Source organism: Nannobrachium achirus, assembly GCF_963921795.1.
Source record: "Nannobrachium achirus genome assembly, chromosome: 10".
Classification (NCBI taxonomy): Eukaryota; Metazoa; Chordata; class Actinopteri; order Myctophiformes; family Myctophidae; genus Nannobrachium; species Nannobrachium achirus.
The window spans coordinates 38,592,472-38,612,771 of NC_137819.1; the positions used below are offsets into that span (position 1 = coordinate 38,592,472).

Consider the following 20,300-nt stretch of genomic DNA (forward strand, 5'->3'; position numbering starts at 1 on the left):
CACAATACAGTCGAATAGAACTGGCATAGACTGCATCTGCCTAAAACAGTGGTTCTCAATCTTCTCAGGCCGCGACCCCCAAAATAATCATATTTGAACTGGGGACCCCCCCACCCTGACAAGCACTTGGAATTATAGGAGTTGGCATGATATTTATTTTGACTCGCTCTATTCCATTGTGAAAATGCGAGGCGTTGTGAGCATGTAGATCGGCTATTTTCACAATTTCTGCCTCTAATATTTGACAATTTGACCATTGTTTGTACTAAAAAGGTTTTAAAGTCCTTAAATTTTCACTTTGGAAATATGCAGTTACCATGTATATACACTTATATCTGTTTACTGTTGAGTGAGAGCAATCTGGGGATCCCTCTGGGGGTCCCGACCCACAGGTTGAGAACCACTGGCCTAAAAAAACAATCACCGTGGTCTTCATCTCATGCTATAAAAAAAGAAAAAACATGCTCCAAACGACCAAATGGCACATCAGCTTGTTTCGTCGCCAAGATTGATTGTGCTCAGATACAGAAACGTAATGTCCACAAATGTATACAAAGCTATTGGCCAAATGGGTGAGCTAAAATCCATGGATGGAGAGAGTGAAGCGAGATGAGTGCAAAAAGGTATGAAAGAGCAAGGAGTTGACTGAGACGAGGAAAATGACAGGGAGAAGAAATGTGTGTTAGAGAGAGATGAGGATGAGGAGAAGCAGAATGTGACTTGTGCTCTTTAATGTGACATCTGTGTTCGCTAATGTCTCTGTATGTGTATCCTCCCACTTGGATGAGATACAGGCCTTCTTTTCTTTACTTTTTCAGTTTTTTTCCCCCCTGTTTTTTCTTTTCTTCTCTCGTCCGTGTCTGGCGAAAGCACAGATGGAGTGCTGCCTCCAGATCCACCAAAGCTCTGAACGGCGTTCAGTCCTGCTTTCCAACTGGTTCACTATCAGTTGAAGTGTAGCAGTTGACAAGCAGGCAGATTTGAAGAGAGAGAAAGAAGGGGACGATAGAGAGCGCTTTCACAAACTGAAACATCGGAAGCTTCCTGGCTGGCAACGGCGATGTTGTCACGAAGCCTTCCAGATGTCATTAAAGATTAGTCATGGATGTAGATGCTCGGCAGAGAATAGAGAGCACTCTTTTATACGGATGCTTTGTTTTCAAAATGGCAGAGGCAATTCTCAAAATTGATAATGCGCCACCAATTACTGGAACTATAATCACAGTTATTTTCTATAATCGTCATAATTGTTTCCATGTTGAAAAATGTTCATACATTTTCAAAAAGTTTCACTTTGTGATGCTTTGTAAGCTTGTAGACCAGCTATTTCAGCTATTCTTTTTTTATTACATTGTTTTGAAAGTATAAAATGATTGTATTCACAGTCTATGCTCCATTGTTCAATGCCAAAAACACAATTCAATCGTTAATCATTAATTAATTGTCTATGCCAATTAATTGTCAACACATATTGAGTACAAGATTGTGTGGTATGATATATGAAAGTGACAGATCCTTTTGAAGAGTGTGTACTATTCAGAGGTCGTTCAATTTAAATCATGAGTATAAAACTGAAGCTATGGCCTCCAGTCGTGTCCTTTGACTTGTCCTTGCAATGAACGAAACTGAGCTCCCTTCAGTACTTTGGTGTTAACCACTAATATTCCTTAAAGGACCACTTCAACCATTTTCAACTTTACTTCATTTAAATGGTCCTCACTAATATTAATTATATGATATGCAATGAATCCCTGTTGATGACGACATTGGTAGGCCGGTTTCTGAACCCAGTTTGAGTTTTTAGCCCACAGATGAGATGCAGAGAGAGTAGACAGAAGTTGTGCCACTTATATGAAGAGATGGTTGAACATGGTTGAAGTGCTGCTCATTTAATAATGATAAAAGCAATGACAATTTGTTGTAATTTACATTATTGTGTAGCCTATCTATTGTCAAATACACATTCCATGATTAGATTACCAAATTCCCTCTGTCAGTTATTGTTTAATGCTTTTAAACATTTTCTTTCTCCGCTTAGTTTCATCCCCACGAAGATTTCGTGTGAAAATCCAGAGCCCCACCTCGGTGCATGTGTCATGGAAAGAGCCAAAAGGAGAATTTGAACACTACAAAGTCATTTACACCACAAACCCAGGTAAGACCCAGCAATATTCTGAAAGGGAAATGAATAGAATGTGTTGCTTGCTTTGCTGGAGGGACATTGGAGATAGTCATTAGACATTCATTTTGGTAAATGTTTTTTAAATCTTGTGAATTTTGATGTATCATTGCTTTAGGCTTGTTGTTTATGAACGCGTGTAAAAATCGCTCCTTATCCGAGGATGTGCCCCCGTGGAGGGTGGTTTCGTAACTTTTGCCGTTCACAAATCATGCATAAGTATTTATGTCATTGTGCCGGTGGGTCAAAAATCCCAGTTATGCACTAGGGCCCTCTTGGTTGTTAAACCTCATCTCCCTCACCCCGAGGGGGGGAACCAATCAGCCATTTTTAAGTGCCGTTCACCTGCGTCCTGTTTGCATACCTCGCTACTTTCGAGAACGGATTCTTGTTTGTGAAGCACTGCCGCACACAACTTTATTATACCTTTACTGATATGAAATCACTTCTATGGTGTTTGATTTTGATTACACTATAAACATATAATGGCAAGGATGGGTTCTGTAGGTGATGACTGACAGGCGTCTATAATTATAAGAGGTTGTTGCAAACCCAGTCCAACTACGCCCAGGTTTTTTATTAGTGTTACAGTACTGGCATGCAGTCACGTAAAACCTGATTGTATAATAGGGGAACTTTTACTGTGTCTCTATTATGGGAAAAGGCTTCAGGTATCCGTTTAACATTATTTTATTAGGAATTACAGTTTCACTTTGACAGTTCAGTGGAGAGGAAAGAGAAAGGGGGAAGGGTGAACTGCAGCTCGGATTGGAACCTAGATTCATCACATGACACTATGATGTATCTGTGCTGACGTGGTAGCAGCGTTCACGCAGACTCACATTGTAGTTAATTCAGTATATAGTAATCAAAACAAATTGTATACACTGCATATAGATGTGGTTCTTTTGGCTCTCTCCACAAATGGAAAAAGTCACTTTCACTCCTTCTTTTCCTGTCTCTGAAGAAGACCTCAGACTGAGCAGAGAGAGTTTGAACTGTAACAAGGAGGGATCCACTGGCACAGGATCGGTAGGGAGGGAGTGAACATCGCTGCTATTGTTGTGATGAAAAGCTTCTAGTCTATTCAATTTGTCATCACTTCTAAATACAGCTTGTTCAGCGTTTCTGTGTGTAGTTCGTTTACGATGCAGAGTAGGCTAATCCATTTGACTTAGTTAGTTGTACAGTGCTATTTGTTACCACAGGCCAGGGTTTTGATGAGCTCACATATACTTGATTGATTGAATGCTTTATTAACAGTTTGCAAAGATAAGTACAGGGAAGTACGGTACAATACAAGGTCTGCTAAAAGGATTTTTCCCAAGAAAGCCTATGGCTTGTTTCCATCCATCCTTTGTAATCAATTAATCAATCCATTCATTACTCTCTTTCAGCAACAAACTGCTTCACATTCAGAAAGAAAGTAAGAAAGAAAGAAAGAAAGAAAGAAAGAAAGAAAGAAGAGTTAAATACAGTTCTGGATCAAATACACAATAAAGATCAAAGGCTTCCTCTTTCTACCCAACAGCTTTCTATAGTATAGTGTATCCAGATATTCATAACTTGAACAGTCACAGGTTTTGTAAGTTAGTTTGCTGCCACCACTCTTGTTGAAGTCCACTGCAAGCCAACTGAACCACAGCAAGTAGGCTACTCACGCCACTGTCGTTTCCTTATGGGTGAGGAACATAAAACTTAAATTAGGTTCTCTTCTCGGCTGCCAAAATGCTTCAAAGAATGGTCTGGCAGTCTGTCTTTTCATGGCCAGAGTTTTTATTTTATTTTAAAATACATCCATCACTTGTGCTTGAGCAAAGGCAGTCCCATAATACTATAGCTACTAATCCAGAATAACTTTATCACTTGCGCTGTGGCCACCACTGTAGTAATAAACTACATCATTGACAGCAACTATATTGTCCAGTAGCGTTTGACTAGCTTCAAATTATATAGGATATATACGAAAGCCACTCTTTATGTCCTAATTCAACTTGTTTAACAAAAGAACAGACTGCAGTTACCATGCCGAATAAGTGTGTGTGTGTGTGTGTGTGTGTGTGTGTGTGTGTGTGTGTGTGTGTGTGTGTGTGTGTGTGTGTGTGTGTGTGTGTGTGTGTGTGTGTGTGTGTGCGTGCGTGCGTGCGTGCGTGCGTGCGTGCGTGCGTGCGTGCGTGCGTGCGTGCGTGCGTGCGTGCGTGCGTGCGTGCGTGCGTGCGTGCGTGCGTGCGTGCGTGCGTGCGTGCGTGCGTGCGTGCGTGCGTGCCATTGACTGCATTTGTGACAAGTGACTAAAACAGACACGCGCGCAGTGAGTTAATTTGTCCTGGAACTTGTAATTGAAGCAGAGTAGTACAACTAATTAGACTACTGACCCTTCTTGTCACACAGTTTGATGAAATACCAACAAATCCAATTTAATATGTTTATGGCTCGAAGAAACTTTTCCACATCGGCAATTATCCTTGTCTCGATAAACATAACACACTGTACAGTACTGTACAGTTAACTGGTGGACAAAGTATATAGATACTGCTGGACAAATATTACTCAACTGCAAGTGAAGGCTGCTCTGCCACATTTGTACTTGAGTTAAAGCACTGGAGTACTTGCTTTTAAAAGTACTCAAGTATTCAAAAGTTTCATTTTACACACTCAAGAGTTAAAGATCTATAAGGGTCCATTTGATTACCACCTATCCATCATTTAGCATCTGGAACCCCCTCAAGGACAACTGGTGGTCCCCGGACCACTGGTTGAAAACCACTGCTGTATTGAAATGTAGACATTTACCAAACAAATTCAAAGATTTTCCAGAAAGTAAAAAAAAAAAAAAAAAAAAGATCATAATAATAATGTGAACTTGTAGATCGGTGGATAATTCCCTTTTCCCTTCCTAGAAATGTCATGTAGTGGAGTGAAAGTCATCATCAAAGTATCATCCCAAAGTAACAATACTTAATAAGTAAAGTACAGAGTAGTTACTGTGCACCATTGTGTACAGAGTGCATGCACTGTGTAGCACCACAGTCCTCTCAGTGCTCTACTATCTATACTGTATATAAATGAGTATTTCCGCTGCAGAGATGGATGGACCCCATTACACTTTCAATCTCCTGCAGTGAGCTCCTCCAGAATGAATCAACGTCAGCTCAGACCCACTAAACGCATAACTTTGCTGTCGGGCGGATATACCTCCCATCTCCATATTTTAACGTTTTGTGTTTTTTGGGTAAATTAACGCCCTACTTGATCGTAATGCATTGTCACACAGTAGCATCAAAAGTAGCAGATCCGCAAACTCAAAACGCGGCGCGAAACGACGTGTTATGAGCATGTAGATCTGCTACTTATTTTCCCCGAAAAGTATCCCGAAAAGTAACAGTTTTGGACCTTCGGTTTTCACTCGATAGAGACGATCTGCGCTCTACCCAGACGTGGCAGGCTTAATCCTAACACTGTCTGAGACACTGCCCGAGACCTGTAACATTGCTGTGATTTTATGGAAATTGTTAGCACAAGCACATTTCAGTGACTTGCACAGCCATGTACGGTACATTGACACACATCATGCATGGACAAGTTCTCTCTGCATTCTATGTGTGTGATTATTTACCTTCGCTTGTTGTAAATCCTTCTGGATAAGGGCTTCTGCTAAATACCTACCTAGATTGTTACAACAACCAAGACCTCCAATAGACATCAATCAATCAACTGATAATCATAATTATCATTATTACCAATCAGTCAATCAACCAAACAATCAATCAATCAGTCAATCAATCAATCCATTGAAGTATTCCAGCACTTCATAGATGATCAAGCATGATGCAACCTCAAGACCAACTTTTGAGATGTTCTACTGCATTGAAGTATTCATTAATTCATTGAGAAATCATTCAATCAATGAATAAATCAGTCTATCAAACAAATATTGTTTGTTTGATATATATTGTTTGATATTTATTGTCCCCCCAATACTGGGACAATAAGTGGTACAACTACCGTAATTTGCAATAAACTGCAAAATCAGTCGATATCCATAACGTGGTCTTGAATTATTGCTTACCACTTACCACTAAACAATGGTTTATTCTAAAACGTCTAAAACTACTCAAAAAGAATAATCAAAGAATGACTCTGAGTTGAGGTAGCAACAAGGATATTATTGGATGTACAGTGTACAGTTACCTCAGCAGCACACACACAGAACCACATTCCCAACCTGACCTCCACTGTCACAGCTGTCGTCCACTGAGTGATGACATTAGCTCGAAAAACTCCACACAGCCTGAAGTGACATGATCAATGTGTTTTATTTAAACGTGATTAACGATTGAGAGCTTAGTCTCACGGCTTGCTGATCATAATGGGTATATTCCACCTTGGATCACATTATCACAGTGACTCAGGAGTTTAGCAGTCTTAACAATTAGCCATAATTGCTAGTTTTCCTATTCTGGGGGTGAATGTTCTGTGAAAAAGTTATATTTTCGGTAAAGAGATTTGGTGTGAAGGGAAAAAAGGAGCGGTCTAAATGTAGAGGCCTGCCCTGTCAACTATGTGTATGGTTGGTTGTCACAACCAAACTTACTTTATAATTGTCTAATACTGAGCTTACTGCTCAGTATTGGACGGCTGTAGCTCAGGAGGTAGAGTGGGTTGGCCAATGATCCATGGGTTGGCGGTTCAAATCCCAGCTTCTCCTGTCTACATGTCGAAGTGTCCTTGGGCAAGACACTGAACCCCAAGTTGCTCCCGGTGAGCTGGTTGGTGCCTTGCATGGTTTCCACCGCCACCGGTGTATGAATGTGTGTGTGAATGGGTGAATGTAACGCACATTGTAAAGCGCTTTGGATAAAAGCGCTATATAAATGCACCATTTACCATTTTACTGCTGCATTGCATTGCTCATGGGCACTTTGTCGCTGGTGCGTGGGGACTCTATTTCTAATCTGTGAAAATGCGGTGTTGAAAACATCTCGGAAAGATAAATCACTTTGAATCGGAGGACTTGAGTGGGCGCCAACTTTCCAGACATAACCCACAGCTATAAGGGAGAGATTAAGAATGATTTTGACAGGAAACCAAGACATAAAACAGATGAATCTGTTAGCATTTAACCTATGCCAGTTGGTGAAGTGCTTGTATACCCTCTGGACATCGTGTGTGTGCGCGCGCATGCGTTTGTGTGTGTTTGTGTGCATGCGTTTGTTTGTGTGTCTGTGCATGCGTGCATGTTTGTGTGTATAGACACCAGATTTGAGTTCAGTATTATATCGTATCTGTCAGGTGGAAACCTCCAATGTCCATAACTCAAATTCAATAATAACAAGTAACAAGTAACAAGTAGCAGATCGACAAGCTCGAAATGCATCACTTCTCGCCACGTTTCAAGCTTTTGGATCTGCTACTTTTGATGCTTTTGTGTGATGCTGCAATATGATCAAGTAGGGCATTAATAAAATAAAATCACAAAAAGTTAGAACATGGAGTTAAGAGGTTTCTGCCCGTCAACGACGACAGCCCACCCTGTGCAGAGTGAATCCGTAGCTTACAGTGTGTCTGGGCTATCTTCCTTGACCACAGTGACGGAGGAATTGTCAGATAAGACCCAGTAAGCAGAGCCAGCTGCCATGCGAACAGCCCGAAGGAGGGACACATGAATGGACAGAGAAAAAAGAGTAGGAGGCAGCAGGAGAGGGCTGGATGGGATGGATTGGAAAGCCATGTGAATGGAGCAGAGATTATGAAGAGTTGGGGGGGAATAGAGAAAGGGAACGAGAGAACCGAAGAGAGATTGGACAAATACACGCAAAGGAGAAACGGGACAGCAAAATATAAGGATGGGAAGAGATGATGCAGGAAATTACGTGATGTGATAGGAAAAACTGTCAGTGGGAGACATCGGTAAAGAAGAGCTTCAGAGAAACGGTTAGGGAGGTGGGGAGGATCAAAAGGCGATGTGAGAGAGAAATAATAGAAAGATGAGAGGGTGAAAATGGAGAGGGATGGAGGGAGAGACGAAGGTGTGTAAAGAACAAATGGGAGGTAGAGCAGTGCAGTTAAAGAGGTATAGAGGGAGAACGAGAGAGAGAGGAAGTCTGTCGTCACTGTGCCAAAAGAGTCATGTGTAGCATCTTGAGAAATGCTGTTATAATTCACCTGTCCTTTTCTGAGAGCAAGCACTAATAAAAAACTGTCAATGGGTAGAAAGAGCTACGAACAAAGAAAGGGATAGGTGATGAAGAAAGAAGATTCATTGGAAAAAGTTGAAGGGGTGAAAAGGAAGAGGGATAGAGGAAGAGCTGAAGGTACATTTTGAACAAATGGGGGGTCGGGCGGTGCAGTTAAAGAGGTACAGACGGATGGCGAGAGAGAGAGAGACACACAGAGGAGGAACAGAATTTCTCACCATAACAGTCTGTCTTCACTGTGCCAAAAGAGGCAAGGGTAGCGTCTTGAAAATTGGGTTATAATTCACCTGTCTTTTTCTGAAAGCAAGCACTCATCTGGTCCCCCTCTAGGGCAGTGGGGCCGGCTCTCAGTTGCTTTCACAGTGGGATTTGGTGTCCAGGACCGTGGAATCAGGACCAAAGCTCATGACACATTTCTTCTATGAAATGCGTTTCTCATATTGGCAGCTGTAGCAAAGGGTGTAGAGAGGCTGTCTGGTAATCAGAAAGGTCACCGGTTCACAGTCTGAACAGCAGGTTCAGAAAGATTGTTCTCTGGAGGAGAGCAAGCTAAAAAGGTGTTGGTACTACTTGGTATGGTAGCGTTAGCCGTGCATATTACGCTGAGAAATATGGGAAACAAGCATAAAGATCTGTTGCGGAAAATAAATGCCATTCAATAGCAGAAATTGGTGTTCGTCTCACTTCAGTATGAAGTTTCCACAGTTGTTTATTTGCTGAGTGAATTTAATGATCCTGGGGCTCTTGAAGCCTGTCCAAAAAAACAAACAAGCAATTGTCTAATTCCCACAATGAAACAGGTGCACGGTGAGAAAATAAGCCTTGTTTTCTTCATTCCCCTGACAGTGACGTTCCTGCAGACACACAGCTTTGCTCTGTCGACAAACAGAAGCAGAATACCTAATGAATTATACTCTAATAAACGAAACTATATATAATAATTCTCTGAACAAAAAGGTCTGAGACAACAAAAAGTATTCAATTGCTATTGCTAATTGACATTTAGAAAAATGTTTGCTGTGTGAATTTGAATGGGAGTCCAAGAGAGTTGATGACTTCAGCTGCTCAAAGCGCTGAACACCATCAGCCTAGCCATCCATTGTTGGTGATTTAACAAGAAAAGTTGGAACTGAGCAAGCAACTTTCTAAACAAAAGTTACATTTCTTCTGTAATATAATTCAAAGATTGAAACTTTCATATATTCTAGATAAAGTGCGTGCGCATGCAGTGAAATATTCAAAACCTTTTTTGTTTGAATATTTATGGCATACAGCTCATGATTATATAAAGAATCCATATCTCCAAATATTACTAGTAAGACGCCTCAGGGCGACAAGCGACCTCGCCCTAAACGCGCCACAGTGATGTGGACATAAGGGCTGTGGCCATCAGGGATCTCCATATATGGTCATGAAAGGGATTTGTTCCCCTGGCATCACAGGGATCTCCATATCTCCATATATGGGCATAAAAGGGAGTTGTTCCCCCAGGCATCACAGGGATCTCTCTAACAGGGCATCATTAATATTGATGACATCATGGAACTCCATATATGGGCATAAAAGGTATTCTGTTAGTGTGACATCACAGTGAAGCCAGAGCGTGATGTCAGAGTGGCAAACCCATTCTCGTAGAGTGTTTCCCTGACATCACAGTGACATCAGAACATGATGACATCATGATGACACATTTTTACGGTCTATGGGTTTGCCCATAGAAAAATGTGTACACGTCTACACGGATACGGACAAGCTGTGACATTTCTCATGGTAAACTGCGACTAGACTAGTTTCTTGAAGTCCAGTGTGAAGTTTCCGCAGTCAGTGATGATTTGGGGTGCTTGGGATGGCATCTGCATGCCTTCTTTACACAATATTATATATTTTTAGATGGATCTGTATATCGACCTACAAGCTCACAAAACCTGTCAATGTGACGTGTTGTGAGCTTGTTGGTCAGCTATTTTGGATAATTTACCTGCCCAAAAAAGGGATGCCAGGTTGAAAGAGGTTAATGGTTTCGGTGTCTCCTGTATGGTTTTCGGTATCTCCCTCAGAGACACCTGAACATGGCTTAGACACTTGGGTCCTTAAGGGGACATGTGACCTTTCAGTTACGAGACAGCTCCTCTAATTGTCACTCCAGCTCACCCCCAAGACACATACTGTATACTGGATCTCAGTCCAGTGAGTTATGAATGGACATTTTTATCCCTGGACACATAGGGGGAAAATAAAACATTTACTGCCTGTTTTATCATTTCATAGCCGGGGAACACTTTCAAACAGGACTGACATTTCTCCAAGCCCTCATGTCCTCATTTCTGAGACATGCCTACACACTTTTTCTCACTGCAATGCGTGGCCCTCGGGTGGTACTTTGTAAAAGGAAAAAAAAAAAAATAAAGAAAAGGAAAAAGAAGATGGGATTAAAAAGGAAACTGATGGAGCCGCGGCAGTGAGACCTTTTCTGTCTCCTGGTCGCCTGAAGGAACTGGATGACAGCGTAATTGTCTTTGAGCACCGCCTTTCAAAGTATCAGTGTTGTTGTTCTAAACGCACTGTAACCATGTGATCCCCTTGTGTTCACATATCCTTTCGCACCCACACTCACTCGCCCCCTCGCCAAGGATAGCCGATCTACATTATCATAGCACGTCACGATGCAAAATGTTGTGATCTTGTAGATGTGCTATTTTTGGCACTGGACACCAAGACAACTTAACATATCAGGCTATACTCTCTTGCATACAGTAATAATAAAATATAACATTCAAATTATATAGCTCTTGTCTAGGTACTCGGTTGTTTTACAGAAACAAGATAAAAACTACTTTATTAGGAAAAACTAGTTAAAAAGGTTAAATAGAATATATAAAATAATGTAGGCCTATGCAGTATGCTTTTCATTGGAGTCTTGCAAGCAGTCATAGTATAGTGCACTTGGACTTGGGAGTTTAGTGCTGTGCTCAAGGGGACTTAAGCAGGTTGGCCTCCTACCCTTGTGTCCTCAATGCAGTGCAGAGGCTATAGAACCCAGCAACCTTCTATAGTTATTAATCACTTTCTCTGTGTCTTTTCCTCTAGGCCAGCCTGCCACGCTAAAACTGACAGGCTAATTGTAATCTTTCAGCAGCAGGTCAGCGGTATCGGTGTCATCAACATGAGAGTGGAAAAGCCATAAGGGGGCCTAGAGTAAATGTTCTGAAGCATCTGGGGTTTTCTTGTGCCTTTAATGAGCTTTGTAATGTTGGGATTGAAATTAAGAGATTCTGATCGTTTGAAACAAGTACGGAGATGGACATTAGGGATGCCAGAAATTGATATATATATTTTATTTATTATTATTTTTGACTAATGTTCCCTCCCTCAGCTCATCAATCAGAATCAGATTCCGCGGAATAATTCTTATTTAGGAATAATTCTACAGTCTAGGTTCTTGGTGGTATGCTTTCACTTCGAGGCCTTTTACTATGGAAGATAGAAACAGCCATAAATGTTGCTAAGCCAAGAGTTTAGGTTATTGGGTTGTGATGTGTTGGACCAGGCTATTGCTGAAAAGAGACTTTGGTCCCTTTTCCTGCTTGTCACCTCCAGTGTAATACTGTAATAACATCTCACACTCTCTCCCCAGTTCTGTCTCTCTGTTTGTCTCTTGTTCTCTGCCTCTTCCTCTCTTCTGTTCTCTTTCACTTTAGCTCTCTCTTCTATCAGTGCCAGTCTGTCAGCTCTTTCTCTGCTCTTCATGTTTGATTTTCGTCCAGCTCTGCCTCTCTATGTCTCAAAATCTTCCTTTCACTACCCGTTCGCGCCTCACTCTCTCTCTGTGTGTCTTTCTCACTTCCCTCTCTCCCCTCTCTGTCAGCCTGTTCGCTTAACTCCCAATAGCCCCTCCAGCGTCGGTCTTTCCATCACACACTCTAAAAATGGCCTAAGAAGATGCCTATTCGATTGATTTTCAGGCCAAAGTATGAGGAAGAATTGTCTCGTCTGGCACGGTTCAGGTGCAGGTCAGACCTGCCTCTTCCATCCAAACAGTTCACAGTTTAGACTCCGGATGGCCCTCACAAACAGAGATATAAAAATAACTGACGAAAAGTAGATAGCATTTGTTCTGGAGTGGGCGTAGTGGTCTACATCTCATGTAGACAGAAGGGTAGAGGCCACCCTGCTGAGTGTGTTTAATTACTCCCTGTGGTACAAACCATTTTTTTGAACCTCGCAGACCTCTGCCTGAGAATGTGCTGTCCTAAATTGCTTTCTTGGGCTTAACCTGGATTTTTATGCATACTTAATTTCAGATATGAATAAGGATAGCAAATTCTTTTTTTATTGCTGATGTAGGCTCAAACTCTAATCATTTTCACTTCCTCTAGTATAAAAAATGCTTTTGCCCTGACTGGAGATATACTACTAAGTCATGTTCTATTTCTTTCTGTTTCTGTCCCTCTGACCAGGTGGAAAGGATACTGAAGTTCAGGTGTCGAAGACGGACCGTATGCTGGTCATAGAGGACTTTAACTCTTCAAAAGAATATAACTTTAAGATCACTGCTGTCAAAGGAGCGCAGGAGAGCAAGCCTCTTCAGGGCAAACTTGAGGGTAAGACCCAATTCACTCCACATGAATCCAGTCATCTCCATTAACCTCGGGTCACCAGGCTTTCTCGGTGGGAAAGCCTGGTATTCGTTTACAACGGGCCGGTTGATTCGGTCTAGGCGGAAACCTCAAGCAGAAGAAGCGGTGTCGCTTTATTTTGGTTCCCCCGTTTGTTTCCCCAATTACCTATTAAAATGCTCGAGTGGCCTAGTGTAGTCTTGTTGCCAGTCGCTACACGTTGGACTAAAAGATGCATAAACCAAAACAAATTTTCCAAAAGCAAAACTACGCCGCATCAAGGGGTTTATTAGGTAGGCCCTAAAAGTACTGTATGTCCTTGAGCGCAGGGGAATTATTTTGGGTAAAAAGTTAAAACTGAATCCGGTTTGATCTTTCCGGACAAATTGTAGTCCTTTGAGGACTACAATATGATGTTGAGTGGTTTCTGCTCAAACCCTGAAAAGTTAAGGGATCCCAGGCTACATCTCCATCATGACTGTGATGACTCTTTATATATAAGTCTCTTATCCACGAACCTTGCCTCCAATCCAAGCCTGGTTTCTACGTAGCTATATGAACTTAATGGTCTATTAACTACTTATAACGAATAGTTATTATAAAGTGTTACCAACTTGTCTTAAATAGCAAATACGGAAAGTTACATTTGAATCTGTGTCCTAGACTAGTAATTATACATGCAGCTTTCAGTCACCATATGCTGTCAGGCGGCATGGCATAGAACACAGTCGGCTGTAACCAGCCAAGGAGTCATATCTAACCATCCAGCATCTGATTGAGTATTCATGTTTGTTTGTTGATGGAGCTGCCATCTGGTATGTTTGCTCATGGCACAAATTACTGTGGGTGCTGATTTTTAGGTTCACCCTAGGAAATTTCTCTTCTCTTCTCTTCTCTTCTCTTCTCTTCTCTTCTCTTCTCTTCTCTTCTCTTCTCTTCTCTTCTCTTCTCTTCTCTTCTCTGTTCCCAAGATATTAACTAACTTTTAACTTCTTTGTCTCCAGCCCAACGTTCAGGTGAAGAGACCGTTCAGCCCCAGCGACGGGAAGACACCCGTGTCACAGAGGAGAACAATGAGATCGTAGAAGGTAAGCTTATAGACATCAGGAGCCCCAGAGCAGAGAAAACCCTGAGGACAAAAGGGAGCGATCGACTCAGCAGAAAGAGACAGTTGCAACCATCTGCTCCCCAGTCTCTTCTGGGTGTCTGGAAGACCTACAGTATTCTTTCTTTTTTTCTCTCTCTTTTTTTAAACAAGTTGCTCTTCTTTAAAAGGAGAGCTCTTTGAAATCATGACATCTCAGACAGGTAAGCCCCCCCCCCCCCCCCCCCCCCACCCCTACAGACTTTGGTGCAAACATCAAGGGGAAGTTGTCACAACACAAGATGTGTCACACAAGCTATTAAGAAGATTTTTACAAAGTGGAGAGAGCAGCACAGCACAGTCTTTCTGCTCTCCACCCAGACTTTTTCTTTTCTTTTTCTCTAACAGTACTCAAAGCTGTGCTTTTATCTTCTGCTTATTGTAAGCTTGCATTTTAACAAGTGAATACAAGATTGTGGCAAAACAGGTGAGTGGAAGCTGAGGATGTCTGCAGCAGAAGCTTCTATTCATGGCCGACCTGAATTAACGGGTCTGTGATTGTGACTTACGCCGGCCCCTGTTCCCCTGTACTGAAGGGAAATATCACCCCTTGATGTTTTCACAATTACCATTTTCAATATCTTCAAGACAGACAAGAAAATCGGAATGCAATGTTCTTCCACTCAAGACGTCGATCATTGTCACATCAGACACGCTTGTTCAGTGAAAATGCAGTGAAAGGAAATGACAAAACACATGAGAAAGGAAATGAATTCTCGCACCACCACAGTAAACAAGCCCACTGGCATCGTAACATGATAATAACATTCACCCGCTGTGGCAGATTATTTGCCAATGCAGAGAAAAACATCCAATCACCTTGTGATGACAGCGATTTGTGCAGAAACAACAGGTAAGCCTGATCTGCTAACCCTCTTTCTCTTTTATGCTCAAGCTGAGGACTTCATGCATTGTTTATCTCCCTGTTTTTTTTTTGGCAAAAATGTGTTATGCTGTGTCCCTTCCCTGTGTTCAAATAAACCTCTCCTTTTTATGCGACGGGTTCTGTGTTTAGTAACTTTTGAAGCCATGGAATGGTGTTAATGATGGTGTAGAAGTGACTTCTGGCATCGATGGCCGTCACAGACGACCTCGTGATGACACAAGGGTTAGCCACTGTCCTCACCCCAAATGACAGCCTCCGTTTCTAGCAACCTTGTGATGGGACGCATGGGATAGGCTACGCTGATATTTGACGGCACAATATTGTATTTTCGGAATCGACTCTGCTTGCCAATTGCACTGATTGCACAGAGCCTTGCTTTGGTGACATCTGTGGACATGACTCGGTGCCCGCAGACACACAGTGCCCACAGACACGCATGGGCACAGGGAACATCTCCACTATTGCATTGCCAAGCGTGCAAGGGCTGCCCGTGCAGTTTGGCTAGTTGAATTCCCTTGGTATCTGTTGGAAGTGGGAGAGTTGTTTTAAGCTTGGGACGGGAGTACTGTCTGTGGGGGTGTTTTGTAGACGTTTGGAAGGCTAAGAGGGAACAGAGTAGTGGTGCAGACGTGCTGTAACAGAGAAGGCTCTCTGTGAGATTAATGCTTAGACCAGGGGTCTTCATCATTTTGCAGAGAGACGAAGAAGTGAAACATTGTATAAAATTGTGTTGCGGATTGTTTGACAGCACTATCAGCACTGTTTTGTAAATTAATGTTTGTTTTGTTTACACATATTTTCTATTATGTTGGATCCATGCAAATGTGAATTTTCAGACAGTTAACCTTGCAAACCCTCAATATTTAGTCAACTTGGCTCTGAGTCTGTACTTGGTCTGCTCTTTTTCCTCTATACCAACCTTCTGAAAATAGACGATCTACAAGCTCACTGCGAGGCATTTGTAGATCTGCTTTTTTTCCCCGGCTAATGTTCCACAAAGATTTGGTTGACTGGACCCCCAGTAGTGACTCTGAGGACCCTTGGCTTAGACAATACGTACTGTAGTGATTGGGCACAGCACTATATACCGTACCTTCTTATTATTTCTCACCTAATTAGTGATACAAAAACCCAAAGCATATTCTTCGGCAGCGATTTTTTCTATGGTTCATGTGGTTAATTGCATAAGTATTATCTCAAACACACACACACACACACACACACACACACACACACACACACACACACACACACACACACACACACACACACACACACACACACACACACATCATGCTATACAAACACTGCATTAGAGTAATGTTGTAAAGGTGGTTTGCACTCGCGTGGAGCTTAGTGAGTGTTGCCGATTCCTCCCCTCGGATGGTGTATGGGTCCATCTATACTATAATTTTGCGAATGTCTGACTGAGTGAGTGAGTGAGTGAGTGAGTGAGTGTCTGTCTGTCTGTCTGTCTGAAACAGCGTTTCTCCTCAGTGGCTGGAGCAATTGATCTGAAATCGCATCACAATTAGCATATGAACACACCTAACATAACTGTGAAGCCCGTTTGTCACTTTCACAAATCGTATGCTGTATATTAGCATTTTTATGGTGTATCTACTATCTATTCTGCATCTAGCTTGAGGCTAATCAATTCTGCATCTAGCATGAGGCAACATGTTTAACCAGCTCTGTGTGTGTGTGTGTGTGTGTGTGTGTGCAGGCGGGCGGGGGGGGTGTGGGGGGTGTGGGGGGAGGGGGGGGGGTGGAACACAGTATCTCTGTAGCCATTAAACGAAACGGGTATTTCTTACATTGATGCGCCTACATATTATCATGCAAACACCAGTTAAAGTTACTTTCCATCCCTCATATACTGTGTGCACAGCGCACATCCCATAACCCACACACTGCACATCATTTCGGAGCTCATATCTTTGAACGGGTAAGGGCTAGTCTATACTATAATTTTGCGAATGTCTGTCTGAGTGAGTGAGTGAGTGAGTGTCTGTCTGTATGAAACAGCGTTTCTCCTCGGTGGCTGGAGCAATTGATCTGAAATCGCATCACCATCAGCATATGAACACACCTGACATAACTGTGAAGCCCGTTTGTCACTTTCACAAATCGTATGCTGTATAATAGCATTTTTATGGTGTATCTATATCTATTTAGCCTACAGTACCTTTTGTGACCACACATGTTAAGGGAGGGGCGCTGTTGTTCAGGCCATGCACAATCACACACAAACCCACACACACACACACACACACACACACACGGGGGGGGGGGGGGGGGGGGAGTGTGTGTGTGTGCAGGCGGGCAGGCGGGCGGGCGGGCGGGCGGGGGGGGGGGGTTCTGGCCCTGTTACAGATGTTGTCCAAAAATCATGCAGATCGGTACACAGTATCTCTGTAGCCGTTAAATGGCACGGGTATTTCTTACATTGATGCTCCTACATATTAGCATGCAAGCACCAGTTAAAGTTACTTTCCATCCCTCATATACTGTGTGCACAGTGCACATCCCATAACCCACACACTGCACATCATTTCGGAGCTCATATCTTTGAACGGGTAAGGGCTAGTTGAGATAAACGAGGAGCTGTACAGATGCTGACACAGATGTTCCAAGTTGCACTCGTGCGGACGCTGACAGTGCCCGATATGAAGTGTTCAGATAAGACGAAGGGTTTCTGCCTGGGAGAGACCCCTTGACATTTAGAGACGAGTGGCCTTCTTCTCAGCCAACTGCGTTGGAGTTAAAGCAGTGGGGCCTATAAGAGAGCTGTGGGAGTCAGTCCTGGGCGCTCGCCAAAGGATCGATTCCAGAACGTCAGCCTGATTATAGCTGTGGTCGAGCCACAAGGCCAACATCTGACTCATTACTGCGCCTTGGCTGCTTGAAGTATTGCGATTGCCAGATTTTGTCTCTCTCTCTCTCTCTCTCTCTCTCTCTCTCTTTCTCTCTCTCTCTCTCTCTCTTTTTCTCTCTCTGTCTCTCTCCCTAGCTCTCTCTCTTTCTTGCTCCCCCCCCCCCCACACACACACACACACACACACACACACACACACACACACACACACACTAATTTCAGTGTTGTCGCTGCTGTTGTATCCTACTGACTCACCTGCAGTGAGGAGACCCCACTAGGAGGATTGCTTGATTGATTGATCGATTGATTGATTGATTGATTGATTGATATTATATGCACAGAACAAAGCAATATAGACAGGAAAATGTGAAAAGGATAGACACAAGAAAGCTAAAAGCGTGTTTCCATCATGGTCTGTAGAGCCTTCGTCCTACTCCTCCCACCCAACACTCCCTGCTGACAGGTGCCGACCCCCAGGCCATAGGAATACATGCAGTGTGCCCCCCCCCCCTTTGTATACCGTATAGGTCTGTCTGGCATTCCTCAGTCTCCCTCATTCACCATCAGTCTCTCTCACTCTCCAATATATTTCTACCTCTGCATCCCATATCTCATCTCTCCTCTCTCCCTCTCCCGCCATGCATCCATACAGTATGCAGAGCTGTCATTGGAGGTAGCAGGCCCATTAGTGGCAGTCTTGTGGAGTGAACTCTGGGACCAAGATAGTAACCGTTAGTGGTGTTTGTCAGCCTCCTGCAGAGCACGGGCGGCTTGGCTGATCCCAGCTCCTCTGCCCCTGGAAGGGAAAGAAAGCCACCATTTGGTGTCAGACATTGTTAAAAGTTGTGAGAGAGAGAGAGACAGAGAGGGGGAGAGGGGGAGAAGGGGAGGAGGGGCAAGGGAGCGAGGAGAAGGAGCATATGAGGCAAGAAAAGGAGTAGAGGTGCAACAGTTAGTCGAACTAGTAGGTTCAATAGATTATAAAGAAATTATTGATGGCCTAGAGGCCCGCTGGCCTAGAGGTCCAGGCGCATACCACATAGGCTCTGATGCCTGACAGCGTGTCGCAGGTTTGAATCCCCACCCTGACGACCTTTGCTGCGAGTCACTCCCCATCTCTCTCCCCAATTCCTGTCAGTAAACTGTCCAATCAATAAAGGCATAAAAGCCCCAAAACAAATCTTAAAAATAAATACAAAATATATAGATTTTAATAAAATCGGTCATCGATATTGAGGGAAATAATGATTTATTTAAAAAAGAAAATTCTAACATTTTAGCAATGCAACACATTGTGAGTTGTAGATCACGTATCTTCTGTGTTATCGTGCGATACCGTTGTAGGACAGAGTAATAATGATACATTTTATTTGTAACGCACTTTTACATTTTCACAAATGCTGGTAACTCCCAGCAAAAGTTGTCAAAATAACATCACAATCATTTTAACCACTTTATATTTGTGTTGGCTATTCAAAAATAGCAGATCTACAAGCTCACAGCATGTCACTTCGTGCTGTGCTTCGAGCTTGTACATCAGCTATTTTAGAATGAATTTGGGGGTCCTTGACGTGAAACAAGTTTGAGAACCACACTATTCTAAACGGTTATTGGATGAATCTAAAAAGTAATCAATAGAATAATCGCAGAGAAAATAATGGATTGTCGGAGAATAGGAGTGAGAGGGAGTGAGGTATGAAGGGATAGAGGCAGGGAGAGAGATGAAGTGTGCAAAGAATGATGGAGGGAGGGGAGAGAGAAGGGAGGTTAGAGTGATGAACAGAAGAGAGGTTAGATTCTCAACCTGTGGGCTTTGAGGGTATTGCAAGAGCCCCCCAAATGATTGGCAAAACACTTAAGATTTTTGGTATGGTTTTGGTTTACCTCAAAATTATCTCTCAAGAACAGATTCCGAGCTGCGCTACTGCATCTGTCGACAGCTCCCGTTACAACGTGTAGACTTAGGACTGTTAAGAATGTAAACAAAGACACATGGACCGGAAGAGGAAAGCTGAGGGCGGACCAAACCGGACAACTTCCTGTTATTCGCAAACTCTATTGGACGTCAGGGACGTGCAGAGAATGTTAGAGAGGCAGGGGCTGAAACTTCTAAAAGGGCCTTTTGGTGAAAATATTGAAAATAGCCGGCCTCCAAGCTCACAACGCGTCGCATGTTTGATACCACACTGAACTAAGCATAATCAAGTCAATACTGGAGAGGTAGTGTAACAGCATGGATTTCTACACAGAGAGGGCAATTCTTTTAACATAAGATGCTGCATTCAAGTTCAGGAGAGATTGGACAAGGCAATTCTCTTGAATGCTAGCTTCAGGTATGGCATGGAAAGGGCATTTGCATTTCTTTCATCATAGCATCACAGCATTAGGCTGTGGACCCCC

At 42.8% G+C, this 20,300-nt stretch overlaps 1 protein-coding gene across 1 annotated transcript in view; it reads left to right on the forward strand.

Annotated features, from left to right (window-relative positions):
• Window positions 1-12,859: 12,859 nt before the first annotated feature.
• Window positions 12,860-20,300, forward strand: part of col14a1b (collagen, type XIV, alpha 1b) — a gene marked incomplete at its 3' end in the record, with an annotated part of 180,142 nt that continues 172,701 nt past the window's right edge. The window contains exons 1-2 of the mRNA XM_080735457.1: window positions 12,860-12,977; window positions 13,997-14,080. Coding sequence (XP_080591583.1) covers window positions 12,875-12,977; window positions 13,997-14,080 — 187 coding nt within the window. The 5' untranslated portion in view covers window positions 12,860-12,874. The remainder of the gene's footprint in view (window positions 12,978-13,996; window positions 14,081-20,300) is intronic.